Source organism: Leptopilina boulardi, unplaced genomic scaffold, assembly GCF_019393585.1.
Source record: "Leptopilina boulardi isolate dan_hultmark-lab unplaced genomic scaffold, ZJU_Lbou_2.1 LbouV2_216, whole genome shotgun sequence".
NCBI lineage: Eukaryota > Metazoa > Arthropoda > Insecta > Hymenoptera > Figitidae > Leptopilina > Leptopilina boulardi.
This window is the reverse complement of record NW_026137770.1, coordinates 4,518,866-4,538,612: the sequence shown is the minus strand read 5'-3', so window position 1 is coordinate 4,538,612 and position 19,747 is coordinate 4,518,866. Positions and strand designations below refer to the sequence as shown.

The 19,747-nt window shown below is 27.6% G+C and overlaps 1 protein-coding gene across 3 annotated transcripts; it reads right to left on the bottom strand.

Annotated features, from left to right (window-relative positions):
* Positions 1-438: 438 nt before the first annotated feature.
* On the bottom strand, positions 439-18,886 carry LOC127279479 (double-stranded RNA-binding protein Staufen homolog 2). Of its 3 annotated transcripts, none has more exons than XM_051301853.1 (9): positions 18,699-18,886; positions 14,183-14,382; positions 9,985-10,119; positions 9,082-9,567; positions 8,790-9,001; positions 7,770-8,105; positions 7,159-7,684; positions 6,849-7,060; positions 439-3,573 (listed from the first exon to the last, which is right to left on the bottom strand). In XM_051301853.1, the coding sequence occupies exons 2-9, from the start codon at positions 14,379-14,381 to the stop codon at positions 3,316-3,318; spliced, it is 2,364 nt and encodes a 787-aa protein (XP_051157810.1). In that variant the 5' UTR covers position 14,382; positions 18,699-18,886; the 3' UTR covers positions 439-3,315. The 3 variants fall into 3 exon arrangements, with proteins under 3 accessions (XP_051157810.1, XP_051157811.1, XP_051157812.1); XM_051301854.1 differs by having other exon boundaries at positions 9,985-10,065; XM_051301855.1 differs by lacking the exon at positions 9,985-10,119.
* Between the last annotated feature and the right edge of the window lie 861 nt (positions 18,887-19,747).

The window sequence follows — 19,747 nt, the reverse complement described above, 5'->3', positions numbered from 1 at the left end:
TATAACGGTACAAAAAATTTTTTTTTGAAGTATTCTTGATTTGCATTTGAAAGCTCATATCTTCCTGAACAATTTGCAGTTTAGAACTTTTAAAAATATTTATTTTTGTATGAGATATCCTTATGTTTGAAGTTTGCGTTTGAAAAAATTGATAGGTTTCATTGAAACTTGTCTCGGGGGTTTCCAGGGTCAGTAACACAGGTCTTCAAGGTTTTTTTTTTAGATATCAAAGTGGTTTCCAATGTATTTTTATGTGCTGAATACGATCCCGGGTTCCAAAATTGTGTATCACGTCGGGATTTTGAAAAAATGGAGATAAATACCCCAAAAATCATGTTTTTGAGGGTTTTCAGTATTTTTTTCTTCGCACGTACTGGAGACTTTTATATATAGACTTAAAAAAATTCTTCTGTTACAAATAATAAAATAAAACATTAATCTATTTTGAAGCAGTTTATTGATTTCAGTTACAAATCGATAAACGAGAACTACATAAGCCATGTCTGCGTAAATTTATCACACAATTTTCACTTCTATCGACACTAAATCTCATTTCTACCGAGTTACACGTTAATGCTTTTTCAATAAAAAGAAAAATAATCCTCTTTTTCTAATTTACAAATAACTTATCTTCCATGATATCATAGTTGGAAGAATTTTAATAATTTTAATTACGCATTAGATCGTCAGCTCGATAAAAATGAAGAAAAACAATTTTTTTTAGTCGAATTAATCCATAATTTTTGGATTTTATGAAATAATAATAATTAAAAATTGAAAGACCTGCAAGTGAAGATGACAAACCATTTAAAAACTTATATGATTAATTGATTAATATACAGAGCGTGATAGGCGTATTTCGAATTACTTGATCCATTTTTAATTTTTCTTTCAAATATTGTACACCTTTTGTCTGTCGTTTATTAATTTATGTAATACTTTTATTTATTTTCTTTTTCATTAACTCTAGCATGTGTAGTATCTACACATTGTACGGATAAAATATAGAATCGTTGCAGACATATAATCTGTAGGAATTTCGTATTCCATAATTATTTAGCAAAACTAATGTCTGCATCGAAGTCTAAGCCTAAACCTTATAGTACATATAACAAATCGCATACGGATTATTGCCTATCTATACCTATAAAGCTATATTTTTCAAAGAAATTAAACATCTTCAGCTTGAAGTATATTCATTGAAATAAAATTGGAATCAAGTTAAATGAAATATAAGGGAAGAGAGTAGAAAAAAGAGCGATTTCACGCAACGCAGCTTACGATAATTTTTTTTTCTTCTTTTTTTTTAAACGTTGAAACAATTCAATATTCGCAATAATGAAAACAAATTGTCTTTCAATTAAAAAATTAATACGATTTTTACAGGTTCAATCAATCAAAATTAATAATATCGAAATTAAAATAATATAAATAAAATGAAATACAAGATTACATTTTTGCTTAGGGTCACGAGTACAAAACTTTGCGATATAATTTCGTCATAAAACCCGAGTTTCGCTAAAATTAAAATAAAATTATATATGTTGGTTGCAATTATAAAAAAAACAAAACTCGCTCAAAGTGTGTACTGGGATCCTAAATGGCCTACAATTATTAACATTATCAATTGGCCTTAAAGAACGGGCAATAAATCAAAATTCAGGGCGTTGTTTCAAGATTCTTTTTAAACAAAATTCAGTTTTAATTTTGCAATAATCTTAACGCAACGAGATAAATTTTGAACTATTTCCGTTTCTTTGCCCTTTTGTTGAAATTTTCAAATAGATCAAGCTACTATTTTAATTCAATTTTTTTTTATTTTTAGTAGCATGAGAAAATTTCAAACCTTTTTCGTTTTCTTAATACCTCATACAACATTAACATGAATATTTTTTCCCAGAATGCTTCTAGGCCCCATAGAAAAGCAAATTGGGACACAAAAACAGCTTACACATCGAATTACCTATTAATTTTATTTACTTTTTATTAGGTTATTTATCTTTTTTTATGGGGAGAAGGAAATGTTACCATTTTAATGCTAATATTTCCTTTATAGTTTTACGATCAACAATTAGATTCTATTTATTGAATGTTATTCTCCCTCTTTTTTCTTTCTTTTTTTTTTTTAGAAAAAAACAAAAAGTGGTTTTAATTCTCAAAACTGCACCGCACTGCGGTATACAAAATAAGTAAAAAAAAAGAAGATTTTTTTCTACTAAGAATTATGTAACGTAACCTAAAAATCTTAATAATCAGATCGTTTACACCAATTGAAAATATTTTAGGAATGCCATATTTTACGCCGTCAACATTTATGTATTTTCAATGAAATATTATTTTAGTAATTCATTATTCTTGTTATAATTTTGAACAAAATTTTTGTTTTCAAATCAATAAATTCTCACAATTGATAATAGCAATCTTGAAAGTTGATGTTAAATTTTCATTATAGTTTTTTTTTTTCAATTAAAATTGTAGTTGACGGTGTTAGGTAATTGGACGAAGCCTTACATTCATGACAATGAAACAGCCAAGGTATCAGTATTGTAAAATTGAGATGGCCGCATTTCATCTCAGATTTAGCAAAAATTATTATATATATTTTTCGATGGCCATAAACCACAATCGTTTGGAAAATGACCACGGTGTATTAAGAATTTAATGTTCTTAATACATTGTTGGTAAAGATTTAACACACACACTGTTCAGCAAAACGCAAATTACAAATAATGAAGATGTGTATTTTTTCTTGTTTTACGTTTTCCTAACCTGTGTGTTGTTGGCTTAAATTGTAATAATAAATAGCACATAGTCTTAAAAATACTTGGTGTAACGTAAACGTTACTGTGTAATATTGGTCAGGCGTCAATAAATAATAAAGGGATTTTTTTACCTTTCATTTTTTTTCAAGAAAAAAAAAATTAAAATCAATTCAAATATAAATAGCAAATTATGTAATTGAAATTATAAAAATGATGGACCGGATTTTATCTCACAATTCGTTAGAACATTGGCAAAAGTGTAAAAAATAAAACATAAAGATAATATATTCCATGTCAATAAAATCTAGTCCATGAACTAAATAACTCTAAAAAATTATTTTCCTTTTTTTTGAAACATAGTAAAACAATGTAAATAAAATATTCAGATTCATTGACACCCAAGCAAATGGAATTTCAACAATTCTCTTTTCTTTTCTTTTTTTTGTCTTTAAAAGAACTTTCAAAGATTTGAATTATTACTTGAATAATAATTATTATACTGTAATAAGCAAATTAACAGTAATAAAGCTGGCTATTGTATTCTCTCAATTCCTTATTTATCCATAGCTCCGTTAATGATGTTATTTTTCACCTGATTGTTTACGTGAATACCATCACCAGCAGCGCCTTTATCTTTTTTGTTTTGTGAATTAGTCACACTGTCTAATCCCAATTTGCTGAGTGTGCGTAAAGCTGTAAGTGCTGCTTGGTCTTGAGAAGCTGCCTTTGTCGCTCCATGACCGTGGCAAACCTGAGGTGGATCTGTGTTCAATGACACAAGTGATAAGTACTCCCTGTAGAGTCCCTGAAACTATTAATTAACATATAAAATAACTAATTGTAGGTATAACATATTGTATTTTTTAATAAATAATGCTTATCCGATTTGCTTGAAATTTAGCATTCATGTGTTTTTCAGATCGCTCATTTCAATTCTAACCTTTAAACTGTAAAATTCAAAATGGCGGGTCCAATATGGCAGACGATTTTTTTTTAAAAACGGTTTAAATTCTCTTGAAACTTGTTACTTGGGGATTTTTGGGGTCACTGATTACTAATTTGAAGTCAGATTATAGAAAATCGGTAGAAAATGTCGATTTATTCTAAATATGCTGTTTTTGACTATTTCTATTTGTTTGAAAATTAAGAAAAGCTCAAATAAAATGCCAATTTAAAAAATCACATTTTTGGTATTTTTCAATTTTTTTTTTTTTAAAAAGTCGAATTTCAGTTATGTAAAAATAATTATTAATTTTATAAATTCAGGTCAAATATTTTTACCGCATTTATTGGAGCGCATAAATTTTTCATAAAAATCATAAATTAGAATTTTTATTTTAAAATATTTTATTAGAAATAATTATTTTTCAGACGAATTTTTCATTTTCGAATTAAAATTTGATAGATTTTCTTTTTATACGAATATTAACATAACAAAATTTTTAGCTATCGAATTTTTGTTTTGCACAATTTTTATTTTGTAGAAAATTTTTCAATAAGCCAAATTTTCATTTATCCGAAATTACAAATGGCCGAGCAAACAATCGACAGAAAGATTTCGGCGCAATTTTTAAACGGAGTGGCTATTTCGCCCGTCGCGGGCGAACTAATTCATTTCTGTTATTTCGCCCGTCGCGGGCGAAATAGATACGACTGTGTGAACTGGCTATTTCGCCCGTCGAAATGAATGTGTTTTAGAAGACGGGCAAAATAAGAAAAATATATTATTTCGCCCGTTCAAGATAAAATCGAGTATCTGGAAGACGGGCGAGTATATTATTTCGTCCGTTAAGTATAGACAGCTGTTTTTTAGATAATGAGAAAAAATAATTTTACTGTTTTTAAATATAACAAATAAGATGGATAGAAAAAAGACGTCTGAGTATAGGTCTAATATTATTTATTTATATCTTTTGGAGTATTTGGTTTAATAAAATAGAAGAAATTTAAATAAAAAAAAAGTTCTTAAAAATTCTTAAAATTAATACTTAATTATTTTCTATTTTTTTTCAAAAAATTTTATTAATTAAAGTTTTGAGAATATTTGTAACATACAATTTGTTTGTAATTATTAACTTGAAGATTTTTCAAATATTTATTTTACACGTTTTTGAGACGTGACTTTAAAGAATAATAATTATTTAATCTAAGAAATTGTATTGGAAAAAAAATTAATATATTTATAGAGGTATTAATTACTCTTGTTAAATAATTAAAAAAAATTAATATTTTATAGTAATGGTAAATAAATATAATTAAAATTATAAAAAAATTAATCAAATATTAAAATTATAAATTATAATTATTAAATTTAACTAATTAAAATTACGATGTTGAAGTCGAAAACCATTAAAATTGATCGTCATCGATTTAAAAATATTAATATTTTTTCAAATAATTAATAATATTTTTTAATATTTTTTATAAATTTTTCTATTAAAAATTGTTGACGAAAAAATTGCAAAAAATTTTTTCTTAAAAATTGAAAAAATCATTTTAAAAAATTTTTTTCATGAAAAATGAAAAAAAATTTTTTAAAAATTTTGTTTATTAAACTTTGGTAATAAAAATTGTGGATTTTAATTTTGTAATTTAAATAAGAATTCAAAAATCGACTATTTCTGAAATTTTTGTATATTTGCATCTCTAAATTCAACGAGTAAATAAAATTGAAGACAATCAAAATAAAGAATGTCATATGAACTACTTTCGATACCAAATAGATTTTCAAACAACGCACCGTCGTTTTCAATATTTAAAGAATATACTATACAGAGTATAATCTCACATTGATATATAAAACCATGATTCTGCTGAGAAAGAAATCAGAAAAACCCTTTTTTTTATCGAAACACAAAAAATTAATGAGACCATCAAATTTGTTTATCAAATATATGATATTTAACATAAATTGCAAAATAAAAGTTAAAATAATTTTAGTTTGTAAATTGAAATATACAACAGCTGTTTATACCTAGCGGGCTAAATATTGTATTTTGATTATTTCGCCCGTTTTTGTTTAAACATTTCACGGACGAAATAATATACTCGCCCGTCTTCCAGATACTCGATTTTATCTTGAACGGGCGAAATAATATATTTTTCTTATTTTGCCCGTCTTCTAAAACACATTCATTTCGACGGGCGAAATAGCTAGTTCACACAGTCGTATCTATTTCGCCCGCGACGGGCGAAATAACAGAAATGAATTAGTTCGCCCGAGCGGGCGAAATAGAAACAGCCATTTTTAAAATTAACTAATTACACATTGTGATTAGCTTAAATTAAAATTCTTTTAAATAAAAAGTCATGTAAAGAAAACGAATGTAAAATAAAAAATTCTGCCAAACAAAAATTCGGTAACTAAAAATTTTGTTATGGAAAAATTCATATAAAAAGTAAATCTGACAAATTTTAATTCGAAAATTGAAAATTCGTTAAAAAAAATAATTATTTCTAATAAAATACTTTAAAATAAAAATTCTAATTTATGATTTTTATGGGAAATTCATGCGACCCAATTTATTTAATTTTAGATTTATTATTTATGGTTAATGTTTATTTTTTAGTTTTTATACTTCAAACTCTATATTTCTTCAATTTATGGATTTATGTATTTGACAATCTGTGCTTGATTTTTTATTTATAAAACCTTTCAATTTTCGGTATGATTTTATTTTTATTATCAAAGAAAACTACCATCGCGGGCAAAATATGGCCGACGCCGGCCGTAGTGATTTTTCAAATTGTGTGCAATGAAAAGCAAGTTTGTTAATAAAAAACTGTCTAAATGAAATTCTCTAAAATCTTGTTTGTCGACAAATTTTTAAACTTGGTATACAAATCACATTTAGCACAATGGCGACGGCCATTTTGGATATTTCCCAGAGGAATCGATAGGGGCGTTTTGTAAATTTAAACTCCCAATAGAGAAAAAATTGAATTTTGAATGCAAAGTTAATTTATAAAATGTTAAATATAGCTTTAGATGTAGATTAAATATTATTTAATACCTATATGTACGAAAGGACGTTGCTCGTAAATCTCTGAATTAAATAAATAAAATATACAATATATTTCACCAACCTTTGGAAAATCACTGAATTCCACTTCGAAGTTTAACAATTGTGCCAAGTATTTAAGTTGGTCCCTAGGAGATACGCCAGACGGTATTTGTTGCTGCTGTTGCCCTCGAAGCTCTTCAGCAACTACTTGAACACTAGGTCCGCTACCAATTTTTGAATCCTGACCACCGTCCATTAGAAGAAGTCCAGGAACTAGTTGACGTCCAATGGTTCCTACAATAGACACAAGTGATTTGTACGCTTCTCATTATTCAATAAAAGCATTTTCATGAAAATTTCACTGATAAATAGAAGAAGATTAATAAAAATACCTCCAGTAGGATGACTTTGAGTATCATTGGTCTGTTCATCCTCTAAGAAAGTGACTTTTCTTGATTTTCCCTCAGTATTGTCCTTATCGCCCATTTTAATTGATGGTTTTGCTGGTTGAGGTTGAGGCTTACTATATCCCATGGCAGTTAAAAGAGCCTCGGCAGCGGCTCTCTTTGCAAGTTTCTTATTAGGTCCTATTCCTTGAGCTGAATGTTGTCCAACGGTGACTTCCATTATAAATTCTCTTCGTCTCGGAGCACCTTTTTCTTCAATTAAATTGTAAATAGGCTCCTTCTCTCGTTTGGCCTGTTGAATTTGAACAAGACGCGATATTGGATTTACTTCCTCAATAATTTCTGCTTCCTGACGTGGTTCCTGATAAACTTTAATCAAATTTCTTGACTTTTTCTTAGTTGTTGGTGGTTTTCGTTTGAGACGTAATGTACGAGGTTGAATATTCGCCGGTATTAATGGAAGTCGTTTTAATTCCTCTAACATTGTCTCTGCTGCTCGTTTTTTTGACACCTTAAAAAAAGAAATGAATATTAAAAATTGTATAAAAATTCAATATATATAAGTTTGAATAATGTAAAATTAAAGGATATTTTACTTTCTTTGATGATCCTTCACCAACAGTCATTTTTTCGCCCACCGAGCATTTAGTCATAAAAGTACGAATGTGAGGTTTCCCACTTTCGGATACAACTTCAAAAGTTACGGATAATCCTCTTTTTAATGCAGTCTCATGAACTAATGAAACGGGACTTTTTAATTCAGCATTAGGATCATCAATACTGCTTATGGTTCCATTTTCATTTGTCGCACACGTATTAGCGATTTCTTCGGGCAATGGAAGTTGTCGTAATTGTTCCAGAGCTCGACCAGCTGCATCGTGTCGAGCTGCTTGTCCAGTCATTCCTCTTCCAATAAATTCACGTTCTCCGACCTGTTAAAATGACAAAATAACATTTTACAATTGATTATTATTATAATTCTATTAAATAAAAATTTTAATGGTTATTTCCTGGGCCAAAGTTCTTGTTTTTAAGTAAATTTATATTTTTGATACTTCAATTATTTTTGTAATTGACCCAAATGGTCATTTTCGCAACTTTGTGCGCCGATTGACGAGTTCCGGCGAAAATGTACGAACGAGAGGATTGAAGGAGCAGTCGAAGCGGAAATCGACACACACATCATCGATCGTCGATAGGGATAAGTCGGTGGGTTTTATTTAATTCTCGGGTTTGTTAAGATTATTGTAATTGCGTCAAGTGGAAATAAATAAAGTTGCATCTGTTCGAATAAGATCGTGAGTTTTATTTCGACGAGTGTCTCAGTTCATTAGCGGCTTATTGGAAGTTGGATGGTCGTTTCATTTTGTCAGTGGTATCTGTAGTCCAGTCATCTGATACTGAGGAAATTGTAAGTATTATTACATTGAGTCCAAAGGAAATTCTGGTTTCGGCGTTGATTGCGTCTCACCGTGGGTCGACAAATGCGTTTCCTATTACCTTAGATTAGTTTTAGTAGTAAAATAATTATTTAATTAAGGGAAGACGCCGTTTAAATCAAGTTTAATATTCCCTTTGTTACAAGTTTAAAAAGAAAGAAATATAGAAAAAAAAACCTTTAAAGTAACGAGGTAAAATCCCTGAGGTTCTGGATGGTATCCGCGATTGTATGTCGGATAACGTGGAGGAAACATCCGAGGAAAGCTTCCAAAGCCGTGTGCAACGAATTGTTGTGGAGTTGCTGGTGGTGCATGCCTAAAAGTATAAACAGTTGGCTCGCCTCTTTTCATTGCTAAAGCATTAAGTTCAACTGTTGGTGGCAAGTGACCTGCAGAAAAACAAAATATAAACTAATTATAGTATAAGAGAAAAAAAGACTGAATGTTTTTTCAGTTGAATAAAAATTACCTGAAGCAGCAGGACATTTGCCTGGTACTCTCAATGCTCTTGGTGGTTTTGGCGGTGGTTGTCTGTACCATGTTTTTGTAAGCGCTTCACTGGCAGCACTATGTTGAGCTTTTTTTATACTAGGACCTTCAGCGACATATTCTTCTTCACCAAGTTTTAATGTTACTGTAAATCTTTTCTTGTGTGCTGGTCCCTGCTCGTTTGTTAATCGATATTGGTGTTGAATTTTATTAAACCTAGCCAGCTCATTTACTAAGCACATTGGTGTTTTTTCTTTCATGTTTGCCAAATTTGAATTTGTCCCGTTGGCATGATTTTGATTTGAATCATCAATGATGGAATCATCATTACCCTCAAGAATTGTAAATTTATTTTGTTCCATTGCATTTTTTTGTGACTGTTGCATATTCGGTTGATTTTGGAGGGTCATGGAGTTTATTTGATCTTTAGCCAACGTTACTTGTAAATTTACATTAACCATTGTCCCTGTGAGAAACAAAAGAAAAAGACGATTATAAAAAAATCTCATTTTTTAATAAAAATAATCATTAAGAATGCAATTATTTTTTTTTAATAAATATATAACTAAACATGAATTGTTTTCAAGTCTTCATTATATGTATATAAGTTGACGACATCTGAAAAGCTGTAAATATAGGGTAAGAAAATAAGGAATCATATAATTAAAATGAATAATGAAATGGGAGAAAAATAAATATGTGTAGAAAAGCAAAAAATGTTTAGTTTATGAATTATATTTAAAGTATTAAATAATTGCAAATTGTTTTTGTTTTTTAACAATAATAATAATAATAATAATAAAATAATTAATCATTTGACCTTAGAAGGGCTTTCAATTACTATCAAAGAGATGTATTATCCAAAACCTAAAAGCAAACAGACCTGTGAAACAGCCCGTTGGCCCAAAAAGGTCATGCCAATTTTCTGGTAAATCGATGAATGGCACTTCAATTTTTCCGGCTTCTGATCCGACAAAAAGCATGACGAAACTTGTGAGAATAAGTACGCGATGTAGTGCTAATAAAAATAAAAATTGCGATACATACTTATTTTGAAAAAATACATTTTTCTTTTCTCATATTTAACTAGAATTGAATATTTGATTATCATAATCACAAATGTATTATTTACAAGATATTAAGCAATAAGTTATTGTAGATTTCACGCCAGTTTGAAATACTAATTTTCATAATTAATTGGGATTTGAATGAAGTTTTGCGAAATCATGTCTTTAGTTTGAATTACTCTTAAAGCTAATGCAGACAAAAATGTTTTATATATCATGACTTGTAAATATTTTTAAAGGTTTAAAATAATTTCTTTGAAATGAAATTCTATGTTTTTGTTTTCGAAAAATCCGTGAACATTTTTTTTCTATTTCATCACGTGTTAATGTCAATAAAATATAATAATCAAATAATGTATTCACAATATTTATTTAATTCGCAATAAATTAATTAACGAATATGTATGTAATTTATGATTTTAAAAATATATAGGAATAAATAAAATAGTTATTTATGATACAAGTGGGTAAAGTGAGTGATTATACGAGTGTGACGTTTGCAGCAAATCACACGAGTATAATCAGATTTACGCACGTGTATCATACAACATTTTTTGCAACACCCACCTCTAAAGTTAAGTACCTATTATGAAGAATTCCAACTCGCTATTAGAATAATTTCGATTGTATAGAATTAAATAAATCAATCGAAGATCAGGAAAAATATCATTAGCCAGTAGTGTATAAATTTAAAAGTAAAGTTCTTTTTTAATTTTGTGGTTTTGTATGGTCTAAAACAATCCTTATATTATGTGGGAAAAATTTCGGTGCGTAAAGTAAATTTCAGTGCGTAAAGTGAATCACTTTACACACCGTTTGAAAAAGAGCTTCTTTTCACACACTTTTTGGTGTGTAAAATTTAACTTTAGAGGTTATTAGTGTTGCAAAAAAGTAATTTAGATTTTTAAGATTTTATAGATGTATACATAACGTGATAAAATAAAAAAAAATTCACGAATTTTTTGAAAACGGTAACACATAGAATTTCATTTAAAATAGATTTGAAATTTAGATTTGAATGTGATTTTTTGAAAACCCAATGAAGTAATTATAATTTTTTTAATTTCAAAAATTATTACATAGTTTGCGTCTATTCTCCTTAAAATGTCCAATATACACTGTAAATGAGTAAATCGTTCTTTGTTCGTTTGTCCATGCAACTATAGATTTGAAGAACAATTGAACACCTTGATGAAAGAACCAGACATAGCGCATGTAATTTCAATGGGTTATATCTGGTTCTTGCATTATGGTGCTCAATTGTATAGTTATCCGAAGAATTTTGAAGAATTATAACAGTTCCTGCTTTGAGAGTCAATTTCAGATGACTAAGATATTCGCATTGTGAACAACCCGTTTGGAAATTTGTTATGGAAAACTAGACCTTATCTAGTTTATAGACTGATAATGTTATATATTTAAATCTGTTCACGCGATTCTATACCTAGAAACTTTAATTATATTTTAGAAACTTTTTGTTAGATTAGATATAAACAAATTTTTTAAAGTTATGATTCTGTAGAATATTATATACGTTTGGAAAATATTAAATTTTTAAGAATTTTCATTAAACCTATTATCAATGTTGCAGGAATTTTAATTAGACGAAAATTAATTTACCAAAATTTAAATTTGATCGAATGTCAGTTTGTGCGAAATTAATTTTACAGAAAGAAAGTTAGAAAGAATATTAATTTGAAGAAAAAAAAATGTTCGAAAACTAATCCGGGTGTTTCCCTGACTTTTCCCTGAAATTCCCTGACTTTTTTCTAACCTTTTTCCAACTTGTTTTAAATAAATATTTAATATTAAAAAAATGAAAAGTATCAAATATTAAAGTTATTTTTAAGATAATAAAAAACATTTTATTTATTAGCATTATAAACTTTTTCTTGAACCGAAAAATTTTAAAAATTCAAAAAAATGTTCATTTTTGGCAAATTTTTAAAAATTTTCCTGACATCCCTGACCGCTGGACACCCTTTTAATTTGACACAAATAATTCGATGCGAAGTTTAAATTTGATCTATAACAATTTTCTTGATAATTTCTTATAGGTCAAATTTACATTTTCATTTTCTGGAACATTAATATTCGAGCAAATAAAAAAATTCTGCAAAATTAATATTCTTTCTAACCTTTTTTCTGAAAAAGTAATATTCTACGAGACAATGTTTCGTTTATAAATTGAGATTCGATCAAATTTAATTTCTGGCAAATTAATTTTTGTTTAAATAAAATTTTTGCAACATTGATAATCGGTTTAATAGAAATTCTGCAATATATTTTAACAATTTAATATTATGCAAAAATAATATTCTACTGAATAAGATTCTATCTAATCATAATTCTAAAAAATTTCTTTTATAGAGGTTATTCATGCGTCCCTTCAAAGATACAATTGAACACAAATAATTTTCATTTTTACAATTCAAAATCAGTTAAATAGAACCAGAGTCTAGAAATAATTTAAATTTAATAATATTATTAAATTTAAATTTTATATCTTTGTTAATTTATGAATTTAAATATAAATTTTTTGATAAGTTGTTTATTATTACTAAAGTAATTAATTCTCAAAACAATACCCAAATCCTAATCAATCACCAATTGTATCGAATCAGTGTCAAATTGATGTAGAATCCACCAATTTAAATAATCGTTTGCTTTCGGTTATGTTAAGGCGGTTTCTAGAATAGTTGCAAAAGCCAAGTACAAGTGCAAGTCCAAATGCAAATCACATGAGTGCAAGAGAGATAGATAGACTACCTATCTCTTTCACAATCATGAGATTTGTAGTTGGACTTGTACTTGTACTTGGCTTTTGCACCTATTCTGGAACCACCTATATTACGATTTTGTGTTATATCAAAAAATGCAATAAAATAACAATAACTTTTTTATTTATATAAAAGATTCAGTTTAATAAATTTGAAGTAAAACTTTGAAATTAATTTTTAATTCTTTGTTGTATGAATGAATAAATTAAATTAAAAATTAAATTGTTGATAATTTTTTTTTGATAAATAATAAATAAGTGCAATTTCAGTATAATAAAATAAAAAAAGATATGTTTTGAAAATGGGATTATAGGAAAGGGAGGTCCAAAATCTGGAAAAATTGTGTGACGTCATAATGTGAACATTCCCTAAAGAGCTGAAACTCTATTAATTTTTTTGATACAATAATTAGACAGTCGAATAAGCAGAATTTGCGATGCTCAAATTTGACTATGTTAAAGTTTACATTAACTTTTATTGAATTAGAAATAATTTTTCTTTCCGTGTGGGGAAATTGTTGTCTTACCTGATGGTAAAATATCAAAAAAAAAAAATTTTTGACATTTTTGAAATTTTAGGGGAGATATAGGGGGGCAACTTTATTAGTTTTCCTTGACGCCGCCTATTATTTAAATTTTTGCGCTGTTTATACATGCAATAAAAAAATTGTTGTTAGGTATGTTTTTAAAGACTTTTTAATGCTCTTTCCAATGGTGAATTTGTTTTTTAAAATTTTTTGAATTTTGACCTTTATTTTCTATAATTAATAACAAATTTGTTATTTTCACCAAAAATCGATAGTTTTTTTCAAAATAAATAATTGCAAACGAAAGTTGAGATTTTTTCCTATCTGTATATAAATTTTCAGAATGCAATTTTTTTTTTTTGTTTTCGAGATATTAAATGTGATTAATCGTAAAGTATAATCTGTTCAACTGAATAAAAAATAAATTTTTGATTCCAGAACAAAACTAAACAAAGTTTATTATTTATTCAAATAACCGAATGAAAAAATAAATAAATTGGACTTTTGTTTCTGATATTGGAAATAAAAATTAAATCTTTATATGATAAGCTTAAATAAATGCAAAAATTAGAATTAACTTCTTTTCTGAAAAAAAGCTTCATTTTCATAGCGAAACAGCATGGTGTATTTTTTTAGTTTAAAAAACTGAAATTTTGAAAAACAATAATAGACAATTAAATATGCTTTAAGGAAGAAAAAAAAGCATACCATTTTGACTTATGTGTCGCTGGTTGCCATGCGACAGCACAGGATGTTGTATATGATGAGGCATATGAGTCTGTTGTTGATGGTTGGGCATAGACAGTATTTGATGTCCACCATGCGGATTCCGATGCGCATGAGGATGCTGAGGCTGTTGAGGGGGGGCCATACTTGCCTGTTGCATCGGACGCATCGGTCCTTCCATTCTTAAATAAAATAAAAGATGAACCAATTTTATTAAAGAGTTATTACACATAAATAACATTTTCTTAAAGAAACCTGAAGTTAACAAGTCTATATTCGTTTCTATGATTTAAAAATAGTTACTCAGAGGTTTTTGGGAGTACATACAGCTCTACAAAAAAAAAAAAAAAAATTTTCAATGTTTATATACTAAAAGCTGGTTATGCAGAGATTTTTGGGATCGCAGATTACAAATATGACATTGACTTTGTAATCAGTGACTCTGAAAACTCCCCAAATGACAAATTTGAATCGAATCCGACTAATTTTTTTTTTAAATATTCTGCTATATACAGAGTTGCAATAAAAATTTAATATCTTTTTTCTCTGATTTTCAGACAAAAAAATTTTTTTTTCTGATCCAGGTAAAATATTTTTTTTTAATTTAAATCAGGGCAAATTTTATTAAATTTCTCCATTTTTTCCGAAAGTCGGAATTTTCTTAACAAATTTATCTCTTTTATAGAATAGAATAGAATTTTATTTCTTTGTCAATACAAAATTTGTTTCTTGTCCAGATACAGCCACATTTACACTACACTATATTTACATTTTATTTTCTCCTTTTTCTAAAATAACACAAATTAGCTCTTTTATATTTTTCCAGTGTTTTTAATAAAAATCCTCATAGATTTTTCCTATGATCTATAGCAATCCTTCAAAATTGCGGATTTTATATTAAAAAATCCGCCATTTTGGATTTTGAAAAACTGACATCATATTGGAAATTAGTGTACTTTTTAGGGTCCCGTACACGGTTCGGAACCCTATTAATATCGGTTTTTAGAAAATCGTGTACCCCACTCCTCTGTAGCGGTCACATGAATTTATCTGGAGGGCTAAAAGTTTTTCTATTCGAATAGCATTTTTAAAGGAAGATTAAAAACATTTTTAGATATATGTGTTCGAAATGAACTTACGAATAAAATTTTCTTTGCGTGAATCATTTTTATATACTGCAGAAAGAATTATAATTAAAAAAAGTAATATAAAAATTTTGTTTGTCAAGATATCATTTTTAACTGAAAAAACAAATGAAGACTACTAAAACATGTATAATAATAAATTATATTCCACTCGATTTTACTATAAGTAGAAAGTTTTTAAAAAGCTTTTTTCAAAAAAATCTTTGACTTTCTGTTACTGAAAAATGGGAGTAACACTGTTTGAATTATTGCCATTTAGTTTTAATGAAGGAGCATATCTTTTTTTCGATAATTAATACATTTTGGAATATTAGAAGAATCATTTACAATTGGTTTTGAACGGTTGTTTTATGCTGAAAAAGTTACACACATTTAAGTCGAAAAAATGCCCAGAGTAACAAACCAAATTTAATTTTTTAAACTCGTATACGACTTTTTATTTCAAGTGAACATTATAAAAATTTTGATTTTTTTGGTTAGATATGTATTTAAAAAGACATTGAAACTAAAAAAATTATATAATATTAAAATTGTTTAAATGAGGAATAACATGAAATCACACGCTTCTGTGGATTTGCCCATTAGGGTGGTCGTTAATATGGTCATTTTGGAATCGAATTCAGTCCACCCCCTAGTTTGGAAGAAAAAAAATAAAAAAAAATTTTGGCATAAATTAAAACCCTTTATCGCAATATTAAGGGGTGCCTCTGGAGGTCGACATTTTTGCATTAAATTTACATGGGTTTTTTCTACGTTTTAGTAAATTAAATGTTATGGCATCTGCTTAATGATTTAAAAATTCAAAAACCGCACAAATCTTTTGTACTTATATGTAACTATGTGGAAAAAAATTGTCAACCTTCAAAAAAAATTTTTAATCTGGCAATCATGGCTTAACTTAAGCAAGTACTTAAAAATTCGCTATAACAGTACTCGTAACTTTTAGTTTGCAAGTTTCAATTGCATTATTTTTAGTCCCCGCTCCCCCCTTCTCTCTATTTCATTATATATATATATATATATAATATATAATATAATATAAAATATAATATAATATAATATAATATAATTGCTTTTAAAACACTAAATAAATAAGATTCATCCTCGAGCGAGTTAATCTTGTATTTTTTTTTCAAAAATTCATAGTGCACTGATTTATGTTTGTTCAGAACAATATCCTAAACCATATTGTTATCTATAAATTGTAAACTTTCTATTAAATGTTATACAATTACGCGCATTTTTAAGCTTTTAATAATGTCGAGGTTTCTGAGAAACCTCTTTTGTCACATAAATGGTCAAAAGAACTTCTATCTCTTCTAATTTATTTGGAAGAATTTTATGTAGTTGAACGACTTGGACGAGGTAGGCGTTGAGCTGTACAACCAAGATACAAACTTTTGATGTAGAACCTCCATCAAACAGCTTGTGATTGTCATGTGTAATATCCTCGTAACAAAAATTTTATTTGTGTACCCATTTTTCCAATCGTTAAAGTGATGTAACCCCTTTAAATAACAGCGTTGTCATAAATCTCTTTTTTATTCTGATAAAATTTGTTTGTTTGTTTAAATAGTTGAAATTTTTACTCAATTTCAGTATATAAATAGGTATAAGTTAATAATTGTTATTTCATCGAATTTTCCTTCAACCAAATTTGATGTAAAACAAATTTTCATTTAACCAATTTGTCGGAAATTTTTTTTCAACGAATTCTTATTTAACTAAAATTAACATTTAATAGTATTTTAATTTGATAAAATTTTTATTTAATCAAATTTGTTCTTTTTCCACAAAATTTCTCAAGTATTTTTTCTCGTTTTGTGTGATGTTAAAGATTTTTGTAACTAATTTAAAAAATCTTCTTCCAATTTTAACAATGTATCAACAAAAATTTTTTTTGCCATAAAATGAATTTTTGAAAGAAAGGCAATAAAAAAAATTATTGTGTAGATATTTTTTAAAATTCTTAGGTGAAATTAAAAATTTTTATGTTTAACTTTCGAAGCTGAAGTACGCAACGTTTATGATAAACGATTTTTAAAGAAATTATTTTTTTAAAATGGAAAATTCTATAATTTTTTGCCTAAAAAATATTTCTTGTAGTTTTCATTAATCAACAAATTATAAAAAAAAATTTTTAGGCAAAAAATTCTGTTTTAGCAGTACATTCTTTTGTTATATTTAAGTTAAAACTCCTCCAAATATCCAAATCGACTTTTTTTTATGATTTCAATCGACTAAATCGACTTTTTTAAACTATAAAAGTCGATTCGAGGCCTGCATATACACAGAAACAAATACAGTCAGACATTTGATCACGATCTCGTATTTCTAAAGATAAAGAAAAGTTTGCTGAAAACATTTACATACAAAAATGTTTACGACGAAGTAAAATATACTATTTTTTTTTATAAAAAAGATAACATTTTTATTTAAAAAATTGCAATATATATATTTTAATTTATTATTTATATATTTATAATTATAATATATATATATATATTTTTTTTTTTAAAATTCAATTTATAACCTAATAACTTCATGAGACGTAAAAAATGGCATCTAAAATGGCTATTATAGTTTTTTCAAAGAAAACCAAATATAATAAAAAACTAAAAGGGTTCAAATAAAATATAAAGTTTCTTATATTTTATCTAATTTAACAAACATGTGGTTGCATTTATTACTTCTTGATTAGAGATGATTGTTTAAAACAAAAAGTGATTAAACCAATTGAATTAAAATTACTCACAAAAAAATATGAGCTTTCAGGGTAAGAGCTACATTTTTTAATATAATTTTAATCACATTTCCCTATATAAATTTCTACTTTTTTTTAACAAGATTAATAAATACTTAATGTTTTATTTTTGTTTCGATCTCAGTAAATAAATTCGAAACTCTAGGAGTTCAAGGATGAATCTTTCAGAAAAGTCAATTTTGTTTTTTACATTCCGAAATTGTGCAATAAAGATAATGTCAGCGAGTGTTAAGAAATTAATTGAATTACTTTTTTATATAAAATTATTAAAGGTACAACGTGTAAAAGACGTTAACTCATAAAGAAAAGAAAAAATGTATCTTTAAATGTGGCCTCCACCCGGTAAACTTGCATAAAGTTAAGAAAAACTTCGGCCTTTACTCTCATTTATAAAATAAAAAACAATAGCAATATCACTAAAGACCATTAAAGCCATTATTAATTAATGTTCACTTGTCTTTTATTCTAAGATTAATCAAACAATTTTTAATATATATATGTATATACATATAGCTATTAATAAATAAGTGGATATTCAATGGGCTTGGTCCGGCTATATGAAAATGATCCTTTCGGACGATTTTCTTACCAAAGTATAATACGTTTTAAGACAAATTTCAGCTGTTTCGTCGATAAAATTTTCGGCGAAACAGGCGATGTCACTTTTTCACAATCACTGTCAGGCCCTTTTAAACGACTTATTGGCAAACAGTAAAGAAAACGAGTCTGCAGACTAAAATGCGGCCATTTTGCTGTACACTCTACTGTACTAACAGAAAAGATTGATTTACGACTATATCATATCAATCGCATTACTATCGATACTTCGATATTCGATAGATAACAAAAAAATATTTTTTATCCTTATCTGATTCTCGCGCTTCCATGGTAACTTATGTGTAAGACAAGAACAGAAATGTTTAAGCCTATCTTATATTAGGGTACTGACACACAGGCGAATCCAGAATAGAAGCAAAAGGCAAGAGCAAGTCCAAGAAAACCATGAGTGTAAGAGAGATAGGTAAATCCTCTTGTACTCATAGACCGTTTCCGAATTGGGTTTTTTTAGCGCACTTTTGATAAAGTGAGAGGCTGATAGTAAAAATGATTTAAAATAACATTGGGAGCAAAAGTGGGATAAGTGACTTGGGAGCAAAAACGGGTTAAAATGATTCGTGTAATTTATTGATAAATTCATTATATTATCGATTAAAAAATATTAATTATAATAAAATATGCATTTTTTCCTATTGTTAATATTTTTTAGTCGATAATATAATGAATTTATCAATAAATTACACGAATCATTTTAACCCGTTTTTGCTCCCAAGTCACTTATCCCACTTTTGCTCCCAATGTTATTTTAAACCATTTTTACTATCAGCCCCTCAAGTGTCAAGTATCAAGTATGCAGTGTCCTTTTTTACGCACGGAAAAACAAGGACACTGCATACTTCCCGAATATACACTTTATCAAAAGTACGCTAAAAATCCCAATTCGAAAATGGCCATAGTTTTCTTGGACTTGCACTTGCCTTTTTTTGCTCCTATTCTTCTCCTTTTTCTCAGAGGTTGAGTTCACAATAGACCAAAACGTTCAAGTTTAGGGTACGGCAACAGCACAACTGCTAGTAGGAT